Source organism: Megalops cyprinoides, chromosome 13 (assembly GCF_013368585.1).
Source record: "Megalops cyprinoides isolate fMegCyp1 chromosome 13, fMegCyp1.pri, whole genome shotgun sequence".
In the NCBI taxonomy this organism is placed as follows: domain Eukaryota; kingdom Metazoa; phylum Chordata; class Actinopteri; order Elopiformes; family Megalopidae; genus Megalops; species Megalops cyprinoides.
In genome coordinates, this window is record NC_050595.1 from 6,477,285 (window position 1) to 6,501,646 (window position 24,362).

Sequence of the window (24,362 nt, forward strand, 5' to 3'; positions counted from 1 at the left end):
CTCTGTTGGTAGTATGAAGTGTTGCAGTTTAGCAAAAGCCTTAATGTTTTTGTCTCTGAACCATAATGGACTTTTGATAGTCTGGTGTAAAGTAGGTATTCTTTCCCGCTATCACCGTTACAATGGCAGATACTTTCAGACAATCAGAAACACAAAGAGGAGCACCTGCAATCTGTCGACGTGAACCTTCACTCCCCCAACGTTCCCCTTCTTGAAACATGCCAGCATATCCAGGACAGGATTGAATCGGCTCCCCCTGCAGGACGGAAAGATGGATGCGGTTGGTCAAACTCAGTAGATTGCCACAACACTCAACAGCGCTCAATAATGCTCAAGTCTGCGGAAAGTTCCACCTATATTTTTCACACAATTAATCCTTATAGGGCTGACATTCTGGCTTGTAATTTTATTCATTCGTCTTCCTCTGGCCTGAAAGGGATGCGAGTGTATTTAGACTTCCTGACTCGCATATCAACAGCAGCACATAGTGAATGGCGAGCAGCATCATACAGCTGAGACATCCAAAGGTAGCCTTTTCACTGGGTTAAAACACTTCTGAATGGCATTACTTGTCTGCAGTTTCTCTTCCAAAGAGAACGTTTACAGATTTTACATTTTACACAGTGCTATCCATTTGTACAGGATATTTACTAAAGCAATCTGGGTTCAGTTCTTTGTTCAAAAGTACTATGTCAATGCCGTTCCTGGGAATCAGCCCTGCAACCTGGTGGTTCCAGGCATCATTGCTTCACCGTCACACCATACTGCAGCACACTGAAAAAAAAAGAAATCTTACTTGATGTTGTCCTCTCTAATGAGTACCAGGAAGAGTGGTCGACCTGGCATCTTCCAGCACTGTTTGATGAACTGCAAGGCGTTCTGCGAAAACAGAGAGGGAGCCTTTTGCCTGACAGCATTGACCACCACACAAAGCGGGAGCGGGCAGGTCCCAGAACAGCGTTTCAGCACGACACTTACACAAGCGGACGGTTTTACGCGGAGAGTCACAAACAATGGGAGAGACAATTTATCATTCCGCGGCAGCTACATTAGCGCTGCTGATTGTACTGATGTCATTGGCAGAGTGCCTTGAAACCACATGCATTTAAACAGCCTCCTGCCTCTATCCACTTAAACTAACCCTTTATAGGTCTTTTTATTGTTTTAAAATGACTATTTTAACCTTGTTTTAAAATGTTTTCTTTGTTTTAAAACCGGTTTTCAAATAAAGTGGGAAAAAAAAAAATTCGAAGCCAGCGGAGGCTCTTTGCGACAGCTTTGAAAGACGTCTAACCACGTCCCCAAGCTCACCTTGATATCATCAATCAGCAGCATGACGTCTTGGGACAAGTAGAAGTCGCTCAAGTCAAAGACGATGGGATAGCAAACCACGGTCTTGCCCAGGATTCGGTATATCTGTGGGGAGGAGAACAGAGGCAGCGTGTTACCCGCGCCCACAAGGTGAGATGAATGGCTCAGAGCAAAGGGAATACGGTACACAAGCCCAGCGCTGGGGAAATGAGCCGAGCTATTGATCCTGACAGGGACACACACACACACACAGACACACACACTCACGCACACTCACGCACATTCACGCACACGTTCAAACACGCGTATCCCACCCGCCCACCGAACGAGCCTCAAAGGAGCGGGAGCACGTCCTGTGGGCTGACGCTTCCTTCGTGTAAAGATATCTGTCAGATGTCCTTGCTGATGACTGCTGTGCTGAAGGCGTGAAGCCTCATTTACCCTTCCTGAATTCACATGAAGGCAAATTTGTGGCGACACATCAATATAAGGGACATTGTATGTGAGGGTAATTTTATGCAAATGCTAACGGTAGTACCACGCTTGCCTTTGGTGGCACACCTGGCATTTGCATAGTTACTCTCATGTGGCAGCAGCTACGGAATGCAGTGATTTGTCCTCAGAAAAAGACAGATCTCAAAATCAAGAAAATATCTGACAATATAAGCTGTTTGCTTAGGATAAAAATGTCAGTAATTAAATCTAGTGAGTGGATCTGAATGAATTGCCCACAAGGGCTTGGCAGAGACATGGTTGTAGTGCATACCAGAACTACAAAGTGCTTAGTAAGTCAATGTCAGGACTGAGATCTTGGAGTGTCAATCAATCTCTCAGATGAATTGGCTCTCAGATTTTCTACTCTCACAAACACAGTGTAACAGCTACCATTCCTTAAGCAGAGTCCATCATGTCACGACGCTCTACGGCAGCCTGGCCTTGGAGGTACTTCTAGATCCCGCACTGATTCCATTGCTTCCATTGTTTATCTCTCAGGTATGTCAGCTAGTGACTGATAGTTCTGTGACCATCTCTGCTGAAAACAAATGGTCAACATCGTTGCTGGCATTTCCCATACTCGCAGTCTTTACGCGTTACAGATAAATACTGTCTGTCTCACACACACACACACACACACACACACACACACACACACAGACACAGGACATTGGTCAGAGAACGTACTGTTTCCTCCACTCGGTACTGAGATGGATAACCAAGACACAGGCACAGACGAGAAGCCGACCGTACAGCCTGAGGGAAAGAGCAGCTAAGGCGAGGGCTCTGTTTGTGAAAGCTGTGAGGGTAAGGGGTAAAGGAAGAGTTATGGTAAGAGTGGGGGAGTTGGGGGGGGGCAACAGCACGGAAGCGCTGTCGGCCGCTCTGAAGGAAGCTCCCGCGGAGAAGACGCACCTTGCAGGTTCCTATGCAGCCCACCGGCCGCTCCGGCCTCCCACTCAGACCCAGCTTCTTGTTGGCAGCCAGAAAGCGGTATGCCTGGAGGAGAAACACACCAAAGCTTAGCCCCGGCCACCCGCTGCCCCACAACCTGCTGGCCAGGGATGGCCGGCCAATAGCGTCAGTGAGCACCAGAACAGGCGGCGCTATCGTGGGTTACCCGTGACACACAAACTTGAGCCAGTCGCGGTGGTATTTCACACAGAAACTCGGAATTATTTAGATATGACCACATGGTAATTGAAGCTTGAAACAGCTTACCAGGACTCATAGCTTGAACACAGATGCTTAAGTTCTTCAAGATTTGGCTTGCAAGTGCAGGACCCACTCTTGACTAAAGACAAAAAGATGAGCCTAGCCGGGCAGAAAGGCTTGGTCTTATAATTTAACTTCTGATGCTCTTGTCTTTTTAAATGGAGAGCAAAAAACTTCTGACTGGCTGGAATGAGTCAGCATGTAATAGCTATTGAAGTTCACAAAATCTCATTCTCTCCTCAGTACTTCTGACACCATCACCACTGTTTTCCTCAATAGCCATAACTTTCTTTCCTGACTCACTTGCTTACAGCTCTCTTTCCATCATAACTGTGAGCTTCATGACCCCCCTGATTCTTTCTCAGTCACACTCTCCTCAGATTCAGCTTCTTTAAAAGATAAACATCAGTGTAACTCTGATTTGAAAAGAATGGATTTGAAAAAGTTGGGAAGGCTTGAATTTTTCATGATTCCGATAGATCAAACATGTACACACATCAAAACAATCCTTTGGAGATTTCTTTTGTTGTTTTCCGTAATCCGGAACTGCTCCCTGTACAGGTGGTGGCATATATCTGTAATTAATGGCCAATGTGCTGTTGTTTGATGATGCTCAAAACACACAATCTTTTTAAGGCGATTTCAACCCTCAGAATATGACTGTGAGAACATTTAAAAGGCACCTCTCACCATTCTCTGAAAACCCACCAGGAGATCTTTGATTATATACAACATTATACAATATATCTCAAATTTATTCCCAATGCACGGGCACTGTTTATTGCTAAACCTGACTCTGATATGTCACAATTTTGTTTCTAACCATGTCTTTCTAGATAAAGTGCATATGAGTCTATTTGTTGAAAAGGTTTCAGCAGTTTACTTCACATTTAATGTGTATATCTACTTGAAACTGTGACTTAGTTTATGGAGGCATTATAGCATTTGCCAATAAACCCCCAGGGACAGTATTTAGCTGGACAGACCAAACACATGGGCTTTTATGTGGAGGATGTACAGATGGAGCAGACAATCAGACCCTTGGGGTTTTATGACTTTCTGCTGGTGATATCTCATACATCATCTCACCTATGACATGTGCTATTTCATCAATTGCCTGTTCTCTTTGGTTCACCTGAGGGGGAGGGGGGGTGTGATTGCCTGTCAGCCCAGACACAAACCCCCAGACCCGTGGGTGACAGTGGACTGAATGCTAACGTGGCAGTGGAAGGAAGGATCAATAGTGATTTGCAAGGCATCGTGGGATATGTGGTTCAGGCTGCAGGGCACAATTGATTTTGACAGCAATTGAGACTGCATGCGAAATGGGGGGGAACAAAAAAAAAAAAAAAACAGATCCAACATTGAGGTGGTAAATTGAGTGGAGGGGGCACATGCTACAGTCAGACACTGTGTTTCTTGCAGTGAAATGGTATTGCTGGTGCCGTATGAATAAGCCATTTCACCAAGTAAGTGAGAGAACCTTGCTTTTTTTACTAGATAAAAAATAAATATCAGGGGATTATCTAAATGCCAGTCCTAATCAATCAGCCGAGACATACAGAACTGCAGTACCCAAATATCTGTCTCACCTCTGAGGCAGCAAAATAATTCCCTCTATTCAAAGTACCACTAGGTGGCACCCCATAACTCTCAGTCAACTTCTTTACAAATGGCATACAATGCAAAGCGTGAGATAAGAAAGACTCATCAAAATGTACTGTAATAATACGGCAAAATCATTAAAGTAAAAAAAGCAAACCATTAATTCAGAATTGAATGGCATAACAAATTATAGTGCCCCTAGCACTGTGATGTTTGAAGGAAGGTAGCGTGTGGGCCCTACCCTCTGCACAGAATATCAATGAATACAACTGGCAGTGGCACCTGAATGCCCTCGCTTTCAACCCTTTCAGAAAGGAAACTGAAAAATTGGAAAAAAAAATGTCATTGACAAAGATGGCAAAGCACCGCCACTGCCAGGAACGCTTTACAGAAGCGGGTTTCATTTGGAATATCATTCTTGGATGAAATGTCATCGAGTTAAGACTGCAAAAATATCTAGGGAAAAGTGAATCGGGGCATTTTCAAACCTCGGCTAACAGATGCTATTTTGGCCACGCTGTTGCTGTGCCACCCACAACTAGATAAATAACACGCTGCTGCACCTAATTACTACTCTTCTTTCATCAGTCCTGTCCTGAATTCCAATCAAACAGCGCCCCCCCTCCAACACACACACACACGCACACGCACACGCACACGCACACGCACACGCACACGCACACGCACACGCACACGCACACGCACACACACACGCACACACACACACACACACACGCGCGCACATGCACACGCACACGCGCACACACATACACACACACACATACACACACACATACACATACAGAGTTTAAAAAGGATTGTAAAAAAATTTCAGAAACTAAAGTCATTCCAAAAGAAAATACTCTATCTGATCAATGTACTTTTGCTCAAGGGCGTGACAACACCGGCCCGAGTGGGAATGTAACCTGACACCCCGGCACCTGCTGGCCAAAAGCCCAGCATTTTATCCATCTCGCCAGGCTGCCAGCGCCGCGAGGTGTGGGGTGGGATCTGACCCCCCCTGACGCTACTCCCAGGTGGCACTCAAGAAGGGGGAGAGAACTCAGAACGGTTGCACCAGAGATGAAGACAGAGTTACGGAGACTTTCTGGATTAGCCCGCCTTCTCCAGATTTACCCGGCTTCACATTTCACGCTTTCAACATGACTAATAAAGGACTCTAATCCAATCAAGCTGTGGGCGATGATCACTCTGGATTAAGCAGAGAAGAAATGGATTATGGTGTTTATAATCCTCAAGTATTTACAGGCATTTACATTATTCATTACTGTAGTGCTTTAACTGCTACTTGGACTGTGCAGTGAGTTCTGAGTGAGTTTGATCGCTGTGCTGGATGCTGACTGAGAGAGGCCTTACTGTGACCCTTACTCTGACCCAAGAGCAGGACAGGACGGACACGTTTCAGTGTGTGCTCTTTAAAAGGAGAACCGCTTACTGCATGTGCTGACATGAGAATACAGACTAACTGATAACATCATTTAAAAACTGACTGATGTTGACAGACTAACTGAGGTAAAGATTTATTAACTCACTGTTTTTTATGACTGATTGAAAAATTGATTAATGAGAGTGATTGATTGGCAGACTGAAAGCCAGATAACAGATGATAGATTGACGGACTGATTTAATGAAGGCTGACTGACTGGTTGATTGACTGACTGATTGAAGGATGAATGCATCAACTAATTGACTGATTGACGGATTGACTGACAGGCTGACTAATAGCCTGACTTGACTAAACAATGGATTGACCAACTGATTGGTTGACTGATTATTTGGTTGATCAACTGACTGGCTGGCTGAATGACCAACTCACTGACTGGCTGACTTTAGGACTGAGGGACTCGCAGACTGAGCGTGGGGGCCTGATCGATCGACTCGCAGACTGGCCAAGGGGGCCACCACAGGATGGAGTTACCTTGACAAGCTCCTGCTGAGGCCAGATCTGAATGGGCTCCACCTGCTGGGGAGTCTGGGTCTGGATGCCATAGGTGTTGAGGAAAACCTGGAGCCTGGAACAGACACCGCGGGGGGTTAAATGGCTTCGGCGCATCTCTCCCCCGCACCACCGCACGGCCAGACGAGCGGAGATAAATTACTGCTGTGCTCTGGGCAGGCATTTAACACAGCCAGACTGCAATTACATCACAAAAGAGCGCAATGGCATATAAAGGCAACAAAAGGCATTATATGAGGCCGGCTTCATGACCAACTGCGATAAACACCCCCCCAGCCCTCACACATACGATGCCATATGGACACACACAGCCACTCTTATTGGAACCTGCACTCTTCCCAAAATATAAGTCCCACCCCCCCCCCCCCACGCCCCCTGGGAGACCCCTACCTCTGACTCTCGGCGATCAGGGACACATGGATAACCACATCATTGTCGATCGGGCCCTGGAACACATGACACAAGCAAACACGGGGGTGAGAGGTGGCACTGTGCTCCACACCTGTGACACGGGGATCAGAGGAGGCCGCTCTCACATTTTTTACTGGCTGCTCTCGGTCCTTTCTGCCGTGTCCCGCAGCCTGGGAGGCTTCAGGACCCGGGACAGCAGCACCCCCACAGACAGCCACCTGCACAGCCGAGGCTGAGTCAGCACAGGGGCGGCACGCCGCTTTCCTTAAGCCTGCTATTTTAAGGGAGAGTCTGGGACTCAGAGACTGCATGTTGAGCTGATCTTCACGGGCTGGGATGCTACTTTCTGTTTAGGTATTGTTTATTTCATGAGCCCACAGCAGGGAAAAAAATAAATGGTTGTTGTGTTCTTATTAAAGCCCCTGCAACCCTGCTACAACACCCTTGGCAGGTACCCAGTCAAGTGGTGCTGCTATGGCCTTTACCTCGCATTCAGGCCTTAGTTACCTTAATCTGAGGCATTGATTGGCTGAGGATGTGAATTCTCCCAGGTGGCCATGAGCTCCTGGCTAAGAAGGATCTCTAAAATCCTCAGCACCCTTGGGGTTCCAGAACAGGGACACCACTAAGATAACATTGTCAGAGAATCAAACACCAACAGAAAACTAAAAATCCCCCCCTTAGCTTTCTCTCAACTATCTTTTCCTTGCCAGTGAATCACTGCCCAGTATTTTCACAACTGGCTCTGAGTTTTCAGTTTTTTTGAAACAGTGCCCTGGCGCTTTGTGACAAAGCCGTTGTAAAAATGCGCTCTAACAAATACTTTTTGATTGATGTATTGACTGACCTTTACAGCAGGTGACTAACAAGGAGCTGAGGAAATACAGGACAGTAACTCTCTCTCAGAAAGGTTTAAGGGAGTCATTAATCACCCGGCCGAGGGGACAGGCGAACAGCATGGTGCAGAGCCCAAGGCCGTAAATTTGGAGGTTCCTGAGGGGCGGTGCTGTAGGGGAACTTTTTTCGGAAGGGGAGGCAGTGAGAACCAAAGACTGCGGGGAAAGTCTTCCTCGCTGAAACGCCTGCAGCCTTTAAACTGTTTTCAACCTGGACTCAGTCTCTTTGCACCTAGGAAGACTGCAACGCCTTGATGCGCAATGGCGAAAATGTTCCACAGGCTGTCCGGAACGTTCCATGTGTCATAGCGCAAAGTCTGCCTTTCTGGAAGCTTGGGTAGTATGTCAGAAAGGCTTGGCGGTTCATGCTGATGCTGATTTAAAATGGTGCGAGAGGAAATGACACGCGCGGTACTCATTCAAGATCAGCATGCATCCATCGGCCTTGCAGCACGGTCTGCAAATCCTCACTTTGAGACAACAAAGAGTACAGGATTAAATATCATCTGAAAGATGGGAAATGAAAGCCTCAGCGAAATCTGCTAAGACACTGGGCCCGTGTTCAACAAGTGCATTTTATGTATCTCAACTAAATAAAAGTATCACCGACAATTAATTATTTAAGACGGAATGGAGATTGCAGTTAATTGGAGCTTTTGTGATAACGGACGCGAAATGGAACATGGAACCCGAGACGTCTCGCAAGCTCAGGCTGGGGCTGTTTATCAGGAATGATGCTCTCTAATTTAGCACCGCTGGAGCCCTGACAACAAACGAGCGAAAGTGATTTCATTTCAGCCAAATGAGCAGGTTTCCTTATAACCCTCATTATTATCAATCAGTGGAGCTCATCTTGGGTGAGTGAGAGAGAGGGAGCGAGAGAGGGAGAGAGAGAGCTTCTCGCACCAAACCTGGCTGATTAATCACAGACAGAAGCCTCCGACGGAAGTATGCAAATGAGCTGCATTAGCATACCTGTACAAATCAGAAATAATTTGGGAAGAAAAAGAAAAATAACTCGGGAGATGATTTCCTCTGCCACGCGGGGAGTAGGTGCAGTCCGCTTTGCGTTTCGGTGGCGTTTAGCAGCCGGAAAGTTCCAGCGGGCCCGCTTCAGAGGAGGGAGCAGCGGAGCTTCTGGAGAGCGGGCAGCAGGCGCCGTCAGCGCTCCGTTACGGTGCTGCGCTCGCAGCTCCAGGCCTCTGGCAGCGCGCCGGCGGCCTCACCGCTCCGGCGGCCTCACAGCTCCGGCGGACAAGGCAGGCAGGAGCAGATGGACGGCTTTGGCTCAGAGGAGGCGGCAGGCAAGGCGCTACACGACCGAGCGCCGTCACGCCCCGCGTCCGCTGGAAGCTCACGCTGGAGCTTTTGTAGCAGAAAGGCAAAGTCATGGACAGTATTTCTTTCTTTCTCTCTCACAAATACACACACTTGATGATGTTGAGAAACACACACACACACACACACACACACACACACACACACACACACACACACACACACACACACACACACCCTCGCTGACACCAACACACACACAGATTCTCATTTTCTGTCACAAATACTTCCCCTCTCTCTCTTACAAACACACACACTGACTAATACTCAAACACACATGCATTCGCACACACACACAGTTTCTCATGCTTCCTTTCTCTCCTTTCTCATTCTTCTCTCTTTCACACACACAAGCACTCCCATACAGACACATGCATGTACACAGGTGCAAACATAGTTTTTTTTCCCATTCTCACACACACCTACCAATGCGCACACAAAGACACACGGATGTACACAGACTCAAACACACAGCCTCACGAATCTGCGACGAAGAGGTCGTGACTAAAGACAGCCATAGACAGCACCAAACACACCTGAGAGAGGGAGGGAGTGAGAGAGATGAAAAGACAGCGCGTTCTGAGGCAGAGAGGCGAGAGTAAAGCAAACGTCTGCGTTATTCTTCCTGTCTGTTAGCTTTATTTCAGCCAGATGACAGTCTAACCATGTTCCATTTCTCTGTCTGTTTGTACTCTACATGCCTGTAATCTTTTCGTCTGAGACAGAGGAACATTTACCGCCTCTGACAACACTAGTACACCGAAGACAGAAACGACAGACGGAACGTGACAAGTGGAGATGAAAGTTCACTCCGTGCTGCTCAACAGCAGGATTCGTTGTTAAGAGGAACGAGGGCAATAAACGGAACCTCAAAAAAAAAAAAAAAAGGCGCTGAGATGTTCCCACTCAGCTCAAGCAATCGGTGCCGGCAGTGGCTTACATCCTCCCAAATTAAACTGCTCTGTTGAATTTGACAAAATAGCACCCATCTGCAAATAGGCTTAGTTGGGATTTCCACATCACAGAGTCGTACGAACAATTTCAATTTCAGATTCGTATTGTCTTAATTAAAAGCACGGGAATATAACACTAACACAGTGTGACAGATCTGAGGATTGGCTTCCTACAGACTCCATCCAAATCCACAAACAACCTCAATACGAATGTCGTTTCACATTCCGCCAAGTGCGACAGCGCTGGCTGCTCAAAATGACTGCCATTAATCCCGGATGTACGATTATCTTTAAAAGCGAACACGAACATTCGCGAGAGCTGCGATCGGTGCGTGATGGCACTTATTCTCTGACAATGACGAGGCTTAAAAGGACACCCAGCGAATCGGCCTCATACCGGCCACCTGACGCGGGAACGGAGTGTGCCTGTGAGACGTTCCGCCCTACCTGCAGCCCCCCCCCGTGATACCCTGCCAGCAGGTGCAAAGCCCCCGTTAGTCAGCGAAATCACTTCATTTTCTACTCCTGTGATCTGAGAGCTAACTGAAGATGTTGTGCTGCAGAAGCAATCAGTTTCAGCTGTGCAGAGCTGGAGATGTTTCTGCAAAAGATGCATTGGGGGGGGGGGGGGGGGGGTTGTGGGGGGTGTGGACGACTGACTGAGTAATCGTTTAAAATCTAGAACTCCCGCAGCTCTCTAATATATCAATAGGGAGGGGCTGCTATCAAAAATATCCCTGAAAATAAATGATGAACCCTGATTATAATCAAAAGATTACGGTTCACAGTTTGCGCTGCTAGATTAGGCCTTTTAGCTGATCAGCCAGCACTGTTTTAGTCACGGGGTGGAGCTCTGAATGATGCAGGAATTGTGCTTATTTAATTGGCCGTCTATCTGAAAACACATTTGCATTTAAATCCCTAGTGGGGCACTGGCGATTGGCACTTTCATAATTTTCCCCCAGCTCTGTGATAGAGTAATTCTAGAGCTGAAACTCAAAACATAACCAGTTCATAGGGACAATGTGTTAGCGAGAAGCGACAATGTCCCTGACAAGTGGTTAATGACAATTTGTTTGGTTGTCTTTGTTGGAAAGAGGATACATGGCTTGTGCTCCACTGAAATGCAGCTATTTAACACAACTAACCTGCCTGGAACCTCTGGTTCACTGACCTGGGCAAAACAAGTATTATGTCACAGGGGCCCATAAATCTTTACTGTGTGTGTGTGTGTGTGTGTGTGTGTGTGTGTGTGTTTGTATGTCTGGGGTATCCCCTGGACACACTCACCTCCCACTGCTGTTTGGTATCTTAATGTGTGAGTGTCAGTCGAGAGGACAGAGACTGGGGAATTCATTTACACACGCTTAACATGCAAGAATGAGCTCGTAAAAAACAGCAGTAGCCGATGTTCGAGGCAGACTAGAGAGAGCTAGTTTTCCCAATGCATTCATGGCATTGAGTAATTATTCTAAAGCCCATTCTATGTAATGAATGTCTGAGGACATCATTTATCACTGGACACAGAGCTATCTGGCTGGCTATTTTTCCCGGTGATTCACACAGGGTTCATGTTTGGTGAAACTGCTGAAAATCATGAGAAAAAAAGGTTTTATTCTGTAAAGATTTGTATTTCTGAGCCATGAGGGTCAACTCTTCTAAGGACCGGAGACCCTGAAACCCTGAAAAACTCAAACAATTTCACAATTGTCTCAGACATCAAGACTTAAAAAGAAATGTACTGAAAGAAAACGCTCTGAGATTTTTGAGTACATATCTTACCAAGTTTCAGCCTCATCTTTAGGCCTCCCTAAAGTGTGGGTGAGGAATATACAAATTGGCAAAAGGCCATTGGTCATAGTGCTAAATTGCTGTTGGGAAGGTTCTCAATAGAAGGAAGGGGGGAGATGTCTGTTAGCAGCGCTGAATAATGAGAACAGGCAAAAGTAGTTGGGCTGCAAAGGTTCTTATATGAAGTGTAGACTGGTTAATGTCGATGCCAGTAAGCAGAACTGTGTAAGAAAACCCAGTAAGTAGAGATATCACACCGTGAACGGACTGACGAAAAGCAAACACAGCTGTTTTTTTTTGTTGTGTAGAAGACATTCTGGGCTACTGGACAACTGCGCAGACAGCCTGATACAAATCACCGTCACTGGGCATTCTTGCGTTATATTAGTTTTCGGCCAGAGACTCTATAACGAAAAAAAAATCAATTTATATTAAGCTGCGCTATATGAAAGCCTCGAGGACCAGAGTGCCTCAAACCTGCAGTATTTCATATGATTCTCATTGAGATTCCGGTGTGACAGTTGGAGATAAGCACAACGGCACAGGTTTCCAGGAGAGCGAACGGCCCTATATGAATTTCAGTATTACCGAGCCAGCAGTCAAAATTCGAGAATTTTGCTTGCCTTTCAAGAGCAGTAACCCCTGACGCTCTCTCCCGAACCCTCTTACCCCCCCAAAAAAAATGAAACCTGCAGAATCAATGACTCACAGGTCTTACAGAGAGCTTTCCACAAAATGAATTAATAACACAAAAAAAGGTATTTAGAAAATAAACAGGGACCAAACAGAACTCCAAAGGACACAAATTGAGTGAGCAGCTGGCCGGTAATAACCCAGACAGCAATAAATCCCGGCCGGTATGCTGCGAGCAAGCTGTTCCGCGCCCGCGCCACATAAATGATCCCGCTGACATTTGCACTATCCAGACGTGAAAATGCACAGAGATGCAACCTGCACCAGTGCCTGCACCGTCACATGGGCCGTCACATGGGCCAGGCCACGTGGACCGAGCCCACAGCCAGCAAAGCAGAGCAGCCCGGGTCTGGGTGACGCTCGTGTTCCCAAAGTGCAGCCATGGGGTGGCCTGGCTTTTCAGCCGAGCGACGGGCAGGCTCCCGTAATAACCCCGGTGCGGTTCCTACAACGCCACACAAGCGATTCAATTCGCTCTGACAGCGCAGGTCTAATGACATCCAGATTAAACCAAAAATAGACTTTAAAAAAACTCAGAGGAGTAAAATGTTTCTCTCAAGCATGCATTATTGGGAAGGTGCTGAAGTGGGCTGTAACTGCTGTATGCATGAGCAGTCTTACTGAACAAAATAAAACAAATTATTGATAATAATAATAATAATAATAATAATAATAATAATAATCACCATCTCATTGTCATCATCATAACATTACACTGTTGTTAAAGTGCTTGCAAGGAAAGAACAACACAAATATAAAAGAATGAAAGCAAGACAATTGAAGGCTCATATGGAAAGGGTGGGAGACATTGGACCACAGGGAGGGTGTTTCCCCAAACTGGTGATGGGGGCAGAGGGACCATCACCTCCAAACACGCCGAGCTTAGCGACAGGGTAGCCTAGCGACAGCAGAGTCGAGCGACCGCACGGAGCACGGTGACGGCGAAGGAGCTCGGGGAGAGAGGAGCCTTGCGAGGGAGGAGAGCGATTGCGTTCAGAAGCCTCCCACAGGACCGGGGCTGTACTGAAGCTCGGCTTTGGCAGTCCCCTGCACACACCGAGGCTTGCTGAGAAGTGAGGCTGGCGCTGCGGTCAGGAGCGCAGTTCAGCAGTCCTGCAGGCGATAAGAGCCCTGCCGGCAGGCTTCCCTGCTGCACTCACAGATAAAACGCCACCTAAGCCGTTCAGCAAAAGTGAAAAACAGACAGCAGCAGCATACAGCAGGTCCGGGTCTAAAATTACACCCCGGTTTCAGATTAATGTGGAGGGGCCGACCGCGGTGTCTTTTAAAACCAAGCTATGATTATCGATCTAACTAGGGTTGGATATAAAGGAGCGAGTCCACTTAGGGGGCAGATTGCTGGTCTCGCAGTGAACACAGCTGTGGCTGTATTGATCTTCCCTACTCGCTCCAGAGTAACTTCAGCCCCACCACAAAAAGGCCTCACTGCAGTAGAGGGCCGTTTTTTCTAATGGGGACTCGCCTCACTACAATAGAGGGCTACTTTTCTTATGGGGACTCAGTAAGACAGCAGGCCTCTGTCCTTACAGGCACTCGTGTTGGCAGCAGGCTGTTAAAAATGTGACCACTTATTTCACATCATCTCCTTCAGGGTGTAGTTTGTGCATGACCCAAGCATGCTCAGCTTTGAAACACACTGTCTGTGGAAAGGTAAAAAAACTACTGGAAAAGGTAAGCATACAGTAGAGCATACAGTTATATCCTTCCTCAAAAACCCAAATCCGTGACAAGGATAGTGCTTCTCTATCCCAGTTCAGGAGTGAGGTGTATGATTGGAAATGAGCCAGTTAACTAAATATGGATGAAAGAAACACTGCACTGAAAGCAAGGGCAGCATGTAAACAGCATTAATGGCACTCTGACGTGGCGCTTTGACGCTCTGAAAATCTGATGCAGGGGCCAACATCCAATCCCGCTATCAGAGTACGAGAAAGATCGCGATTCGAGCCGGGGTCAGGTCGCTTGCCATCTCTTAAGCGGCTCTCCCTGTCACCGGCGGCTCCGCTGGAGGGCCTGTCACCGTGCCACCTGGCTGAAGTGCCACTTTGCCAGAAAAATTATTTACCGTCCTAGGCAGATGAAGAAAAAAAAATCCATTTGCTGAAAACAGTCCGTATCGTCACATCAAGACTTATGTTGAAATTCAGTTCACAACTTCCTAAACGCCCTCAAAACAAAACTTCTTTTCTTGCAGCCTACACTATCGCCCGGCAAAGAACATTGCAAACATGTATGTATCTACACTGCAGAGTTTTGCCAGCTGAAAGGTTGCAGGTTCTGTTGGGATGCTGGTGCGCACTTAAGCAGGGTTCATAACAGAAATGGCGTCAGTATAAATATAAATATCCAGCTTCATTAGGGGGCCACCATGTTAAATGCAAGCTCTGTAGGTGGCAAAGATGTAAAGTAATGGCTAACAGGAGCTGTCAGTTTGTCAGCTGAGGACACAGCAAGTTGTCAGCAGATTGCTGTCCTTTGTGTAAGAGCTGAGATCAACTTGTGAACTCCTGTCCCCTTCGTGGGAGCTGGCGGCACCTCCTGACCTGGCTGTGGACAGGGTCGGCCTCTCCCGGGAGGGGCGTGGGGGGGGGGGGTCAGCCTCAGGTCCTCTCGCCTGCCTTGCAACACACAATGCGCAGGCAAGTCACGGCACCCGTTACCCACAATTCACTGGGAGTCTTCCAAAGACCTTGCTCTTTGTTTAGCTGGAATAACCGAACAATTTCTCTCTTCCCGAGTGCCTGCTTGTGCCGCCCTGTGCTCAGGCGGCTAAACTGGCCTTCTGACCTTCAGAACACAAGACATTGTGTGGGCGGTGAATCCCTGACCCACAATTCTTTGGGAATGTTGGTCTCCATATAACTGTGATAACACAACAACAGAAAAAGGGTCACTTTTACCAGGATGGAATGAGGTGGGCAGGCTCTCTCTAGCTAATGTTTCCTCTAAAGGAAATCACTGCTTGTTTGTGTATCACAGGGCATGTCCAGTGTGGCCTTAACACTGTACTCAGTTTATATTTGGTTGTATTATAATTCAATGTGGCTACCTGATTGCAGAATGACATACAATAGCTTGCCTTTTATAGACCAATCTATTCTGAGCAAGTCATACCATATAAAAAGAAAAAGAAAAAAAAAAAAACTTAAGTGCAAGGGTTTTGTATCCAGCCGGTAACACTGTTTTCTTGACATGAACTGTTTATGTGACAAGTAGCTATGTCTCATGGGAACTGCAGTTCTTTTGTGTTGACTCTTTTCAAGGTAAAAAAAAAAAATGGAGCACACGTCCTTTTGATGATAAAAATAACAAAAAAAAAAAAAACAATCTTTCTAAAGGAACAGGCACTCAGGAAACGGTACTCCAATCAAGCATAAACTCAACGTGAAAGCTCCGAGCTCCCGCACGTCATTTGGCTCTCGAATGAAAATGAAGTTGGACGTGAGGACGTTAGCAATGCGACACAGCAAACCTCCGCCTGGCTGCGTTGCACTGTGCGGCAGCATTGCATTCGGCTTTACAGACCTAACACTTAAAAAAGACGTGTCAATCCTGCCTCCACTCTTCTGTTTAACGCACCAGGAGCATGTTCAACAAAGGCTTGTTCGTGAGGATTTGCCTGGGAGAGGGGGGCAGAACACAAAGCCAGAGCCTCCAGAGGCCCAGTCGGCAAGGCTCGAGTGCAGGCCGAGCTCTACAGCCCGGGTTCAAAATCTGACAGCGTCATTTGCCAACAATTACCAGTACAGTGATGGAACATATTAGCTTGGGGTGGGTAGTTCCTCCAGGGCTTCCTCATCTCACCGCACTGTCTCAGAAAGCCTGAGATTAATCAGACGCTACAGAGATGGCATCAGTGGAGTAGTGTCTATCCTCCAATGAGCACCTGCTCCACTTTAATGCACTGTGTGACTAGTGCCAGGAACGGCTGTTGGCTGGCTGTGAGTGACTTTATTGCAGGACTGCATTCATCTCACCTAAGCCTTCCTGCACAAGCGCAGAGATTGTCACGATGCAACAAGCCTACTATATACGAATAACGATTCCAAAATGGTCACATGAAAGGGATAAAATTATTAAAAATGCACAGGTGTAATACATGTCCTATGATTAATGTTGCCCCCGTGTTTCAGCAGATAGCTGGGCTCCTAGTCCATTACAGTCCCAAAGTCACAGTCCAAGCATGTGTGTCCACACCGGATCACATGACTGCAGGAGTCCTACCTGATTGGAGTATCTCATGCTGACGTTCCTCTGATCTTGCCGTGGCACGTAGCGGTGAATGGGGTCGATGTCCTTGGGGCTAATTAGGCCATCAACTGAAAACAAGTCATCACAGAGCAGCCGGATCACCCACAGGCACTTCCTGTAGTTCTTGCTGACCCACATATTCATAAGATCGGAACTGCAATAAGCATTACGGCTTTAGTCGGATTTACTCACTCAAAGGACTCAAGAGCCTCTAACACTAAAGGATTACCTCACTGTCACATTTTTCAGACACTGTTAGTGAGGCTTAAATGATTGTAATCATCATTCAATTAATGTTTTTAATTTGCTTGTTGCACATAATTAATACTTGGAGAACAAGATGGCCTCAAATGCACTTAATTTTGACATAACAACCAAGTCTGACCATAAATGTGAAAGATCATTTTGACCGCACCGTGAGGAAAGGTCACTGACCGAGCAGTTTGGCGATGTTGTACAGGGCCTGTCCCCAGAGGAAGAGCTTGCCGTCGCGGCCGGAGTTGCTGGGGAAACGTTTCTGGCTGCCGTGCTTCTTCTGCTCGGCCTCCACAAAGTCGGCCGGGACGTAGTAGTACTTGGGGATGACGGCATGGCCTGTCCAGACATGTGAGGTTCGTTTATTTCAGAGAGAGGGAAAGCAACATGTACACCCCAAAGCTATGTACTATAACCAAGAATATAACCCACACAACACACATAGTCCAAACCCATGTGCTACAACCAAGAATATCACCCACACAACACACACAGCCAGCGCCATAAGACATATAAAACACAACCCACACAGCACACAGAGCCCAAAGCCATGGGCTATAACCAACAATACAACTTAGGGATAAACCAAGAATATAACCCACACAACAGACAGAGACTAAAGGGTCCACCCCAAGAGGTGTGTTCATTCCACTGCATGTTTTCCTTGTACACAGTTGGTACACCAACAAAAGAACATTCTGTTGCAAACTTGCCATTGCTCAGTTATCCCTGTTCAGAATGTTTCCACAGACAATGAAACATACACCACACAGGATCATGGGTGCATCTCTCTCGGCTCGCTGTAAAAATAACTGACTGGGGAAGCAACAACAGGACTGGATTTGGAGTGCTGGTTCCAGTCGTAGCCTCTTTCCATCTAAGTGCAACGTGCTTTAGTCTTAGCTGTGTGTAATAAATTTAACTAACTGTATTTTTTATTAACTTCAGTGTTGTGCAAAAAAAAAAAAAAAAAAAAAGAAACAGGTAAAACATAGCCCTTGCCTGAATGTGTTACTTAATAGTAGAGCTGGGACAAAATGCAAATCTGCAGCTTCACCTGTAATGCTGGAGTAAATGTAGATGTTTGCATGAACACACAGTATTTAAATGCAAAGCAATGCAATCCTATTTAAGGACATGAGCTGACCAAACAATGTGCTGCAATGGACAGATGGCTTCAGTTCCGCACAGTGAATATATCCCACACAGAGCGGGGCCATGGCCTATACTTCCTGTTCTGTCAGCGAAAAGGACAGAGATGACTACAGTACTGATGTCTCCTCTCACATTACTGAATATCGGCTGTGTTAGAACAGGACGTACGAGGCCTTTCCGCTGATAGCAGGCTCGCAGTTTACGGGAGGACGCCTTTTCAATCTTCTTCTTTAAGCTCAGCGTAACATTTGCGTTACACAGGATATCCTATTCTGCAACTTCAGTTTTTCTTTTGTTAAAATAAATCAACAAAATAAGGCGGGGGTTCAACGGCGCTTATTGAACTTGCCTTACCATCAAAGGACTGGAAAATGACAGATCCCAGCAACTCCTGATACTCCATGACCTGAGCAGTGTTTCCTCGGAAGACACCTGGAACGCAAACAAGTCGAGTCACTTTTTCTGGACTGTGTGCCGAGTCCTTCTGAGTGAAGTGGTCGTCTATCAGAGGCCATATTTGTGTTATAGGTTTAGAGAAAGCGCAGGAGCTCAAGAGCTCTCAACAATGCTGCTGTAAATATAAAGAATATCCATTAGTGAGCAGCCGTTCTGGGTATCCATACAGAGCCATAGCATGCGGGAGCCTAAGCCTTTAGCAAGCTTGGTACAATGCATTTCACTTTTAAAATGAGCACAATTACTGTGGGTTATATACACCATTATGAATTACTTCAAACCAACAATTTAGTTAAGGGTTTTGTTCAAAGCTAAAACATGTCCTATGTAAAGCTTTATTGTTTTGAACTATACAGTTTGGCTTTCAAATTAACTGAAAGCACCTTTGATCTGTTATCCCAAATACACGCTCACACAAAGAAGCATTTCATAATCTGATTGTGATCTTGTGAGCATGTGCATGCGCACACACACACACACACACACACCACACACAGCATTTCATAATCTGATGTTCTTACCATCAATCATCATGAAGATGTAAAAAATGGGAAACTCGCATTCAATGCCATCAAAAAGCTGGAGAAAGAAGAACAGAGAGAGTTAAATGTTGTGAAAGTCCTTGACCATCAATGCCCTCTCTTATAAAGGAAAGTATGATGAAATAAACGGGTTGTACAGATGGACTGTATACAGGCTTGTTGGGACTAAATGTTAAGTAGATGATTAGAGGGCCATTCTGAGTAGATGTTGACCAAATAAAAGCAGTCATGTTCTCTGTGGCAAAGTGCTGCCTCTTCCATCTGGGGGACATTTCTGTGTCCCATAGAGCAAAAATAACAGTGGCAGAAGATCTTTCATTTCCACAGCCGTATCATTCTTGAATAAAGTGCAATACTTCTTCAATAGATCTGCTTTCTGATTAGTTCACCAGAGTCCTTGTTTCTTCCTAAGAACAACATGTTTTGCCGTGTCCTGACTGAAACACATTCTTTAAATAATGGTGTATTTAGTCAGGAGTACTGTGTTGATTGCTGATTTATGTTACTCTCGATATACTGTATCTATCTCTCCATTTCAGCAGTACCCACAAGCAAACATGTCCGTGTGTGAAGAGGTCATTCAGTTTGTTGCGATACACAATCTATATGTTCCATAGTTCAATTACCACACTGTCCACAGCAGCACAGGTTTCAAAGTAATGACATATAGCATGATTACACATAGAATATATGGCCAGAATCACTCCTCTAATGGGTGCTCCTCATCTGTAAACATGAATGAAAGGTACTTAGTACTTTGTTTACTGAGTGGACATACACAGAGCATTTAAGCTCTTTTTCTCAGGAAAAAATGACTATTTGGTTTTTCACAAGGATAATCTTTCCTTTGTTGTCCATTTTGAAATTATTTTTATTTGTTGGAGCCTAACTATGCGGCACTGTTCGTGAAATTGAACGATGACGTAAACTCGAGATGAGTTAGATAAAAGAAAACAGAAATAAAGTTCAAATATACAATGATTGTTGGAGCTTTTTCTATATCCGTACCACACAGCTTGGATAACACATGATGCCCAAAAAAATGGTACAGAACATGAAGTCCTGATGCTAAAATACACCTTTCAATAAAGAAACACCCCTGCAGAAAAGGAGGAGAGTGAAAGAGGCACAGGATATTTCAAACAATAAACTGAAACAAACATAAAATCCTCATATTTAAAATCAATGAAGCGCAATGCTAAACCCTTTTAATTTCACGCTTGGACTGAGATAAAGATATCAAATTTCAACTTAGAGACAAATAAGTATACACAAATCACCCATAAACTCACTTTGAAAGCATTGATGTCATTTGGGTTTGCAACTGAAATGAACATGGATGAGATGGTTTTTGCATATTTGTACATGCTCTCCTTTGCGTGTAAGTGATGCGAGTGAGGTTAGGGAACTGGGCGGGTATCAGGAAGGTTGTAGTTCAAATTCTGTGAAGACAGCTGTAGTCATTTGAATTTTGAAACCTCACCTGAATTTCTTCTGCAAACACTGATGTGTATAATGGTATGACCCAAGTTTACTAAGATTAATGCAACAGCTTACATTTCAGATGAATGAAACAGAAACAGCAGCTTTTAATTCATATAGTAAACAGCACAACCCAATTTCCCAATGATGCACCTCTCATTTCCACTGACCAGATTAGTTAGGGGAAAAAAAAAACAGCGAGGTTCCTTACTGGCAATAAAATGTTCAGTCTTTCAGAGAAATTTTAATTAGCGGCTTCCTATCACTCTTCTCAATCTCAGCAGACAATCTCCATGGTGACAAGAGATAACAGAGATTATGATGTGATAAAAGCAGCACGGCGTTCTATTCAAGACCATTAATCGAGCGTGCCTCAAATGTACAGTGTGCACCTCCTGTGCTGAGGTAGAGAAAATCACAAACACGGCTGCAGTGCTTGCATTCCACACCAAACACATGCATATCTGACACATCTGCATTCATACAGTATGGAGGTCAACACCTAAAGCTGCCCCACAGCACAACCAAACTCAGGGAATGAATCTGGAAGGACAATGGCAAGTGTTTTTAGATCAGCCTTGTGAGGGTGCTTGACTTGCTTGCTTTGTCAAACCGAACACTTTCCCCGGGGCTAATTTTTTTTTAAGAAGTGTTCTGACCTTTCCCAGAAATCACATTACATAATTTCAGGCTTAGATGAGATCCACCTATTAAATGGCATCTTTGTAAGCGAGTGTTATCTCGTTGCAGGGAAGAGTGAAGTGGTTTGTGCGGAGGGACTCAGGGGTGGGCATCCTCGTGACCTTTTCGATTTTTCAGCTTCTAAACGCGATGGCGTTTTTGTGGCCACCGCAGGGATGAAAGTGCAAACCCCCCACACCTGACAGACTCGGCTCTTAGCGATCAAAGCAGCTCCGCTTCAGCACAACATGCCTTGAGATCTGTGCCGAGTGCGGTCATCAGATGCCGCAACCAGCGGGCACAGCGGTGCCATCAATCCGGCCCTCTCCGCGAAACGCTGTTCCGCCAACGGCTCTCCCACCCCAGGCGACGTTACAAATTCACCTTAAACAGCCAAACAAACAAACCGAAACCTGGATCAAGATACCGGTGCCGTGAGAGAAATAGGAGCCGGAGGAAGAGGAACGAGATAGCGGTTGAAAACAAGGCGGAGATGCACCAGTCTGGAGTCTGGAGTTTCAAGTTTTGCTCTTTTGCTCGATGTGGCCAGAGGAGATAAGGTGAAAACGTCAGACATGCAATCAAATGCTGCTCAAGTGGAAAGAGTAATCATCCAGGCGTGCTTCCTGCAGTAAACACCGAGTCCCCCGGGGGCTTTCCGCCAGAGTTATTCCTCACGGCATAAACGACGATCTTTCCTCAGAATAAATTCTGCAGCACCCACATCAGGTGAGTTTCTGAACGTTTTTGAACACTGAGCTAAAAACAACAGCGATACTGTTTATAACTGAGTAACGCTGGGTAGCAGGTGAATGCAGCCTTAGGAACGTCCTTACGCACTACATCACGAACGTGAACGTTATCAGAACAACCAACTCACTTGGGACAACTGCCACAGGTTTAGACATGACAGACTGTCAGCTGCAATATGAGGGTATGAATATTTTTATTGCTTTTGAATGATACAATGTGGTATCTACAAAGATGCTGTCTAGGTGCTGTCATGCTGTCATGCAGCAACATGTGCATTAATATTGTTTAACACTAAAAAAATGGGAGACCAATCCAACAGGGAACACTGATTTCACAGAAACTGTGATATAAGGCAGGAGATTCAGGCAGTTCTCTAAACTCCTCATAAAATGTAACATTTCAAAGCTCCGAAAGTGTTACTGGCTAGATGTGTCTTGTTCAAGTGTTCATTAGTTCCAGAAGATCAGGACTTCAGCTAATGCTAGGATTTGAAATGTTCCTCTCCGTTTTCCCCTTTTGAAGTGAAAGTTCTCAGCAGAAATGATCCAGTTAGACTAGATGTATGGAAATGAGATCCCAAACACTGAAGGATATGCACAACGTCATTCACCGAAACAGAAGGAATTAAAGCTGGTCAGTTTTGTGGATTAGAGTCATTGCCAAAGATTTTTTTTTTTAAAAGGTAAAACCCTTATTATTATTTATTTTTTTTAGCAGGGTATACTCAACACTGTCTTCATACTGATATACTTTATACTCAATAGGCATGAAAAAAATACACACCTGGGAAAGTGGTTAGACATAAAGAAAAACATGTACAAATGGCTTTTAAGGGCCATTTACTTAGTGTATGCTGTATGTCTAAGTAAAGACATTCCCTGAGTTTACTGAGAACACTGCAGCCTTTTCCAGGAAAACTCTGACAGGATATACATTTGAAACTACACAGCAGATGCACTTTAGAGCTGGGTTCCGGCTGGCCTCTGAGCTGTCCCTTACCTTCATTTCAGCCGGTTTGTAGTACCTCCGGTTCCGGTCCTCGTTGGCGGTGCGGTAGCCGTCCCGCAGGAAGCGCTTGAACCCGTACCGCCCCTTCAGCTTGCGCACAATCTTGTCCAGGGTCTGACTGTAGAGGGCGTCGTCGTCCACCGCAAAGGCAGGGTAGCTGATGCAGGGCAGTAGGGCGGCATCTGTGTTCTGCGGGAAGTGAGGGGTTAAAAGAACACAGCGAGACATATGTCAACAAGCACGCACGTCCAGTAATAAGCCGTGGGTGAAGAGCGCCAATTTCCCTGTCAAAGAACAGCTCACTGTTATACGCTGACATTTAATAACACATTAGTCAAGGACTCACATAAAATTAAAGAGATTCAAATGAATTGCATGAGCTCCGAGTTCCCCACCAACACTCTAATTACATAGGAAGGGAATTTCTGCAACAGTTAATCTTTCTTCATTATACCAATTTACTTCTTCTTGATGGAGAAATAATCACTTTGCACTCATTATTGAGGAAACTGTCATTAAAAGGTTATTCGAGACACAGCCACATCTTAGTTGGAACACATCCTGTCGCTCTGCACCGAGGTAAACCTTCACCACCATTAAAACAATCGATGGGGATTAATATTAGCTTCTTTCACTCACATGCGATCTGGACTCTCTGGGAAGCAGTGAACACAGTGTTTGTCTGTTTCTGTTGTGAGCATCGAGGTCCACGAAAATGACTGACCAAGAGCAACCCTGGAGAGAGAGTAAAACAAAGGCAATGCAAACTGAATAATTTTCTAATCAATAATAATAACAACAACAACAACAAATCATGACAATGGTTTCAATAATGATGATAAAAATAGAAAGCGCACTACCGCTACAACCACTAATAATAATAATCTGCCTGCTGTTTAAAGCAGATTAACTTGGGCAGTGCGCCTGATATTTATAAATGTACCTGTCAGAGAAGGTGAGAGTGAGATATTGACGCAGAGTCAAAAATGGCCTAATCAATCATAAATATCCTGTGCATTTTATGTGTAAATGTACACAAACTGATTGATTGGCAGAAGCTACAATTTCCTTT

The 24,362-nt window shown here is 45.5% G+C and overlaps 1 protein-coding gene across 3 annotated transcripts in view; it reads right to left on the reverse strand.

The window, feature by feature from the left end:
* Positions 1-24,362, reverse strand: part of phkb (phosphorylase kinase, beta) — a 60,259-nt gene that overhangs the window by 10,627 nt on the left and 25,270 nt on the right. For 2 of the 3 annotated variants that reach the window (XM_036543863.1, XM_036543862.1), the window contains 12 exons: positions 23,930-24,025; positions 23,282-23,479; positions 19,346-19,403; positions 18,723-18,800; positions 17,394-17,552; positions 16,932-17,026; positions 6,995-7,050; positions 6,566-6,659; positions 2,722-2,805; positions 1,312-1,416; positions 797-879; positions 166-256 (listed from right to left, as the gene is read on the reverse strand). In XM_036543863.1, coding sequence (XP_036399756.1) covers positions 166-256; positions 797-879; positions 1,312-1,416; positions 2,722-2,805; positions 6,566-6,659; positions 6,995-7,050; positions 16,932-17,026; positions 17,394-17,552; positions 18,723-18,800; positions 19,346-19,403; positions 23,282-23,479; positions 23,930-24,025 — 1,197 coding nt within the window. The remainder of the gene's footprint in view (positions 1-165; positions 257-796; positions 880-1,311; positions 1,417-2,721; positions 2,806-6,565; positions 6,660-6,994; positions 7,051-16,931; positions 17,027-17,393; positions 17,553-18,722; positions 18,801-19,345; positions 19,404-23,281; positions 23,480-23,929; positions 24,026-24,362) is intronic. The other variant, XM_036543864.1, reaches the window with a different exon arrangement.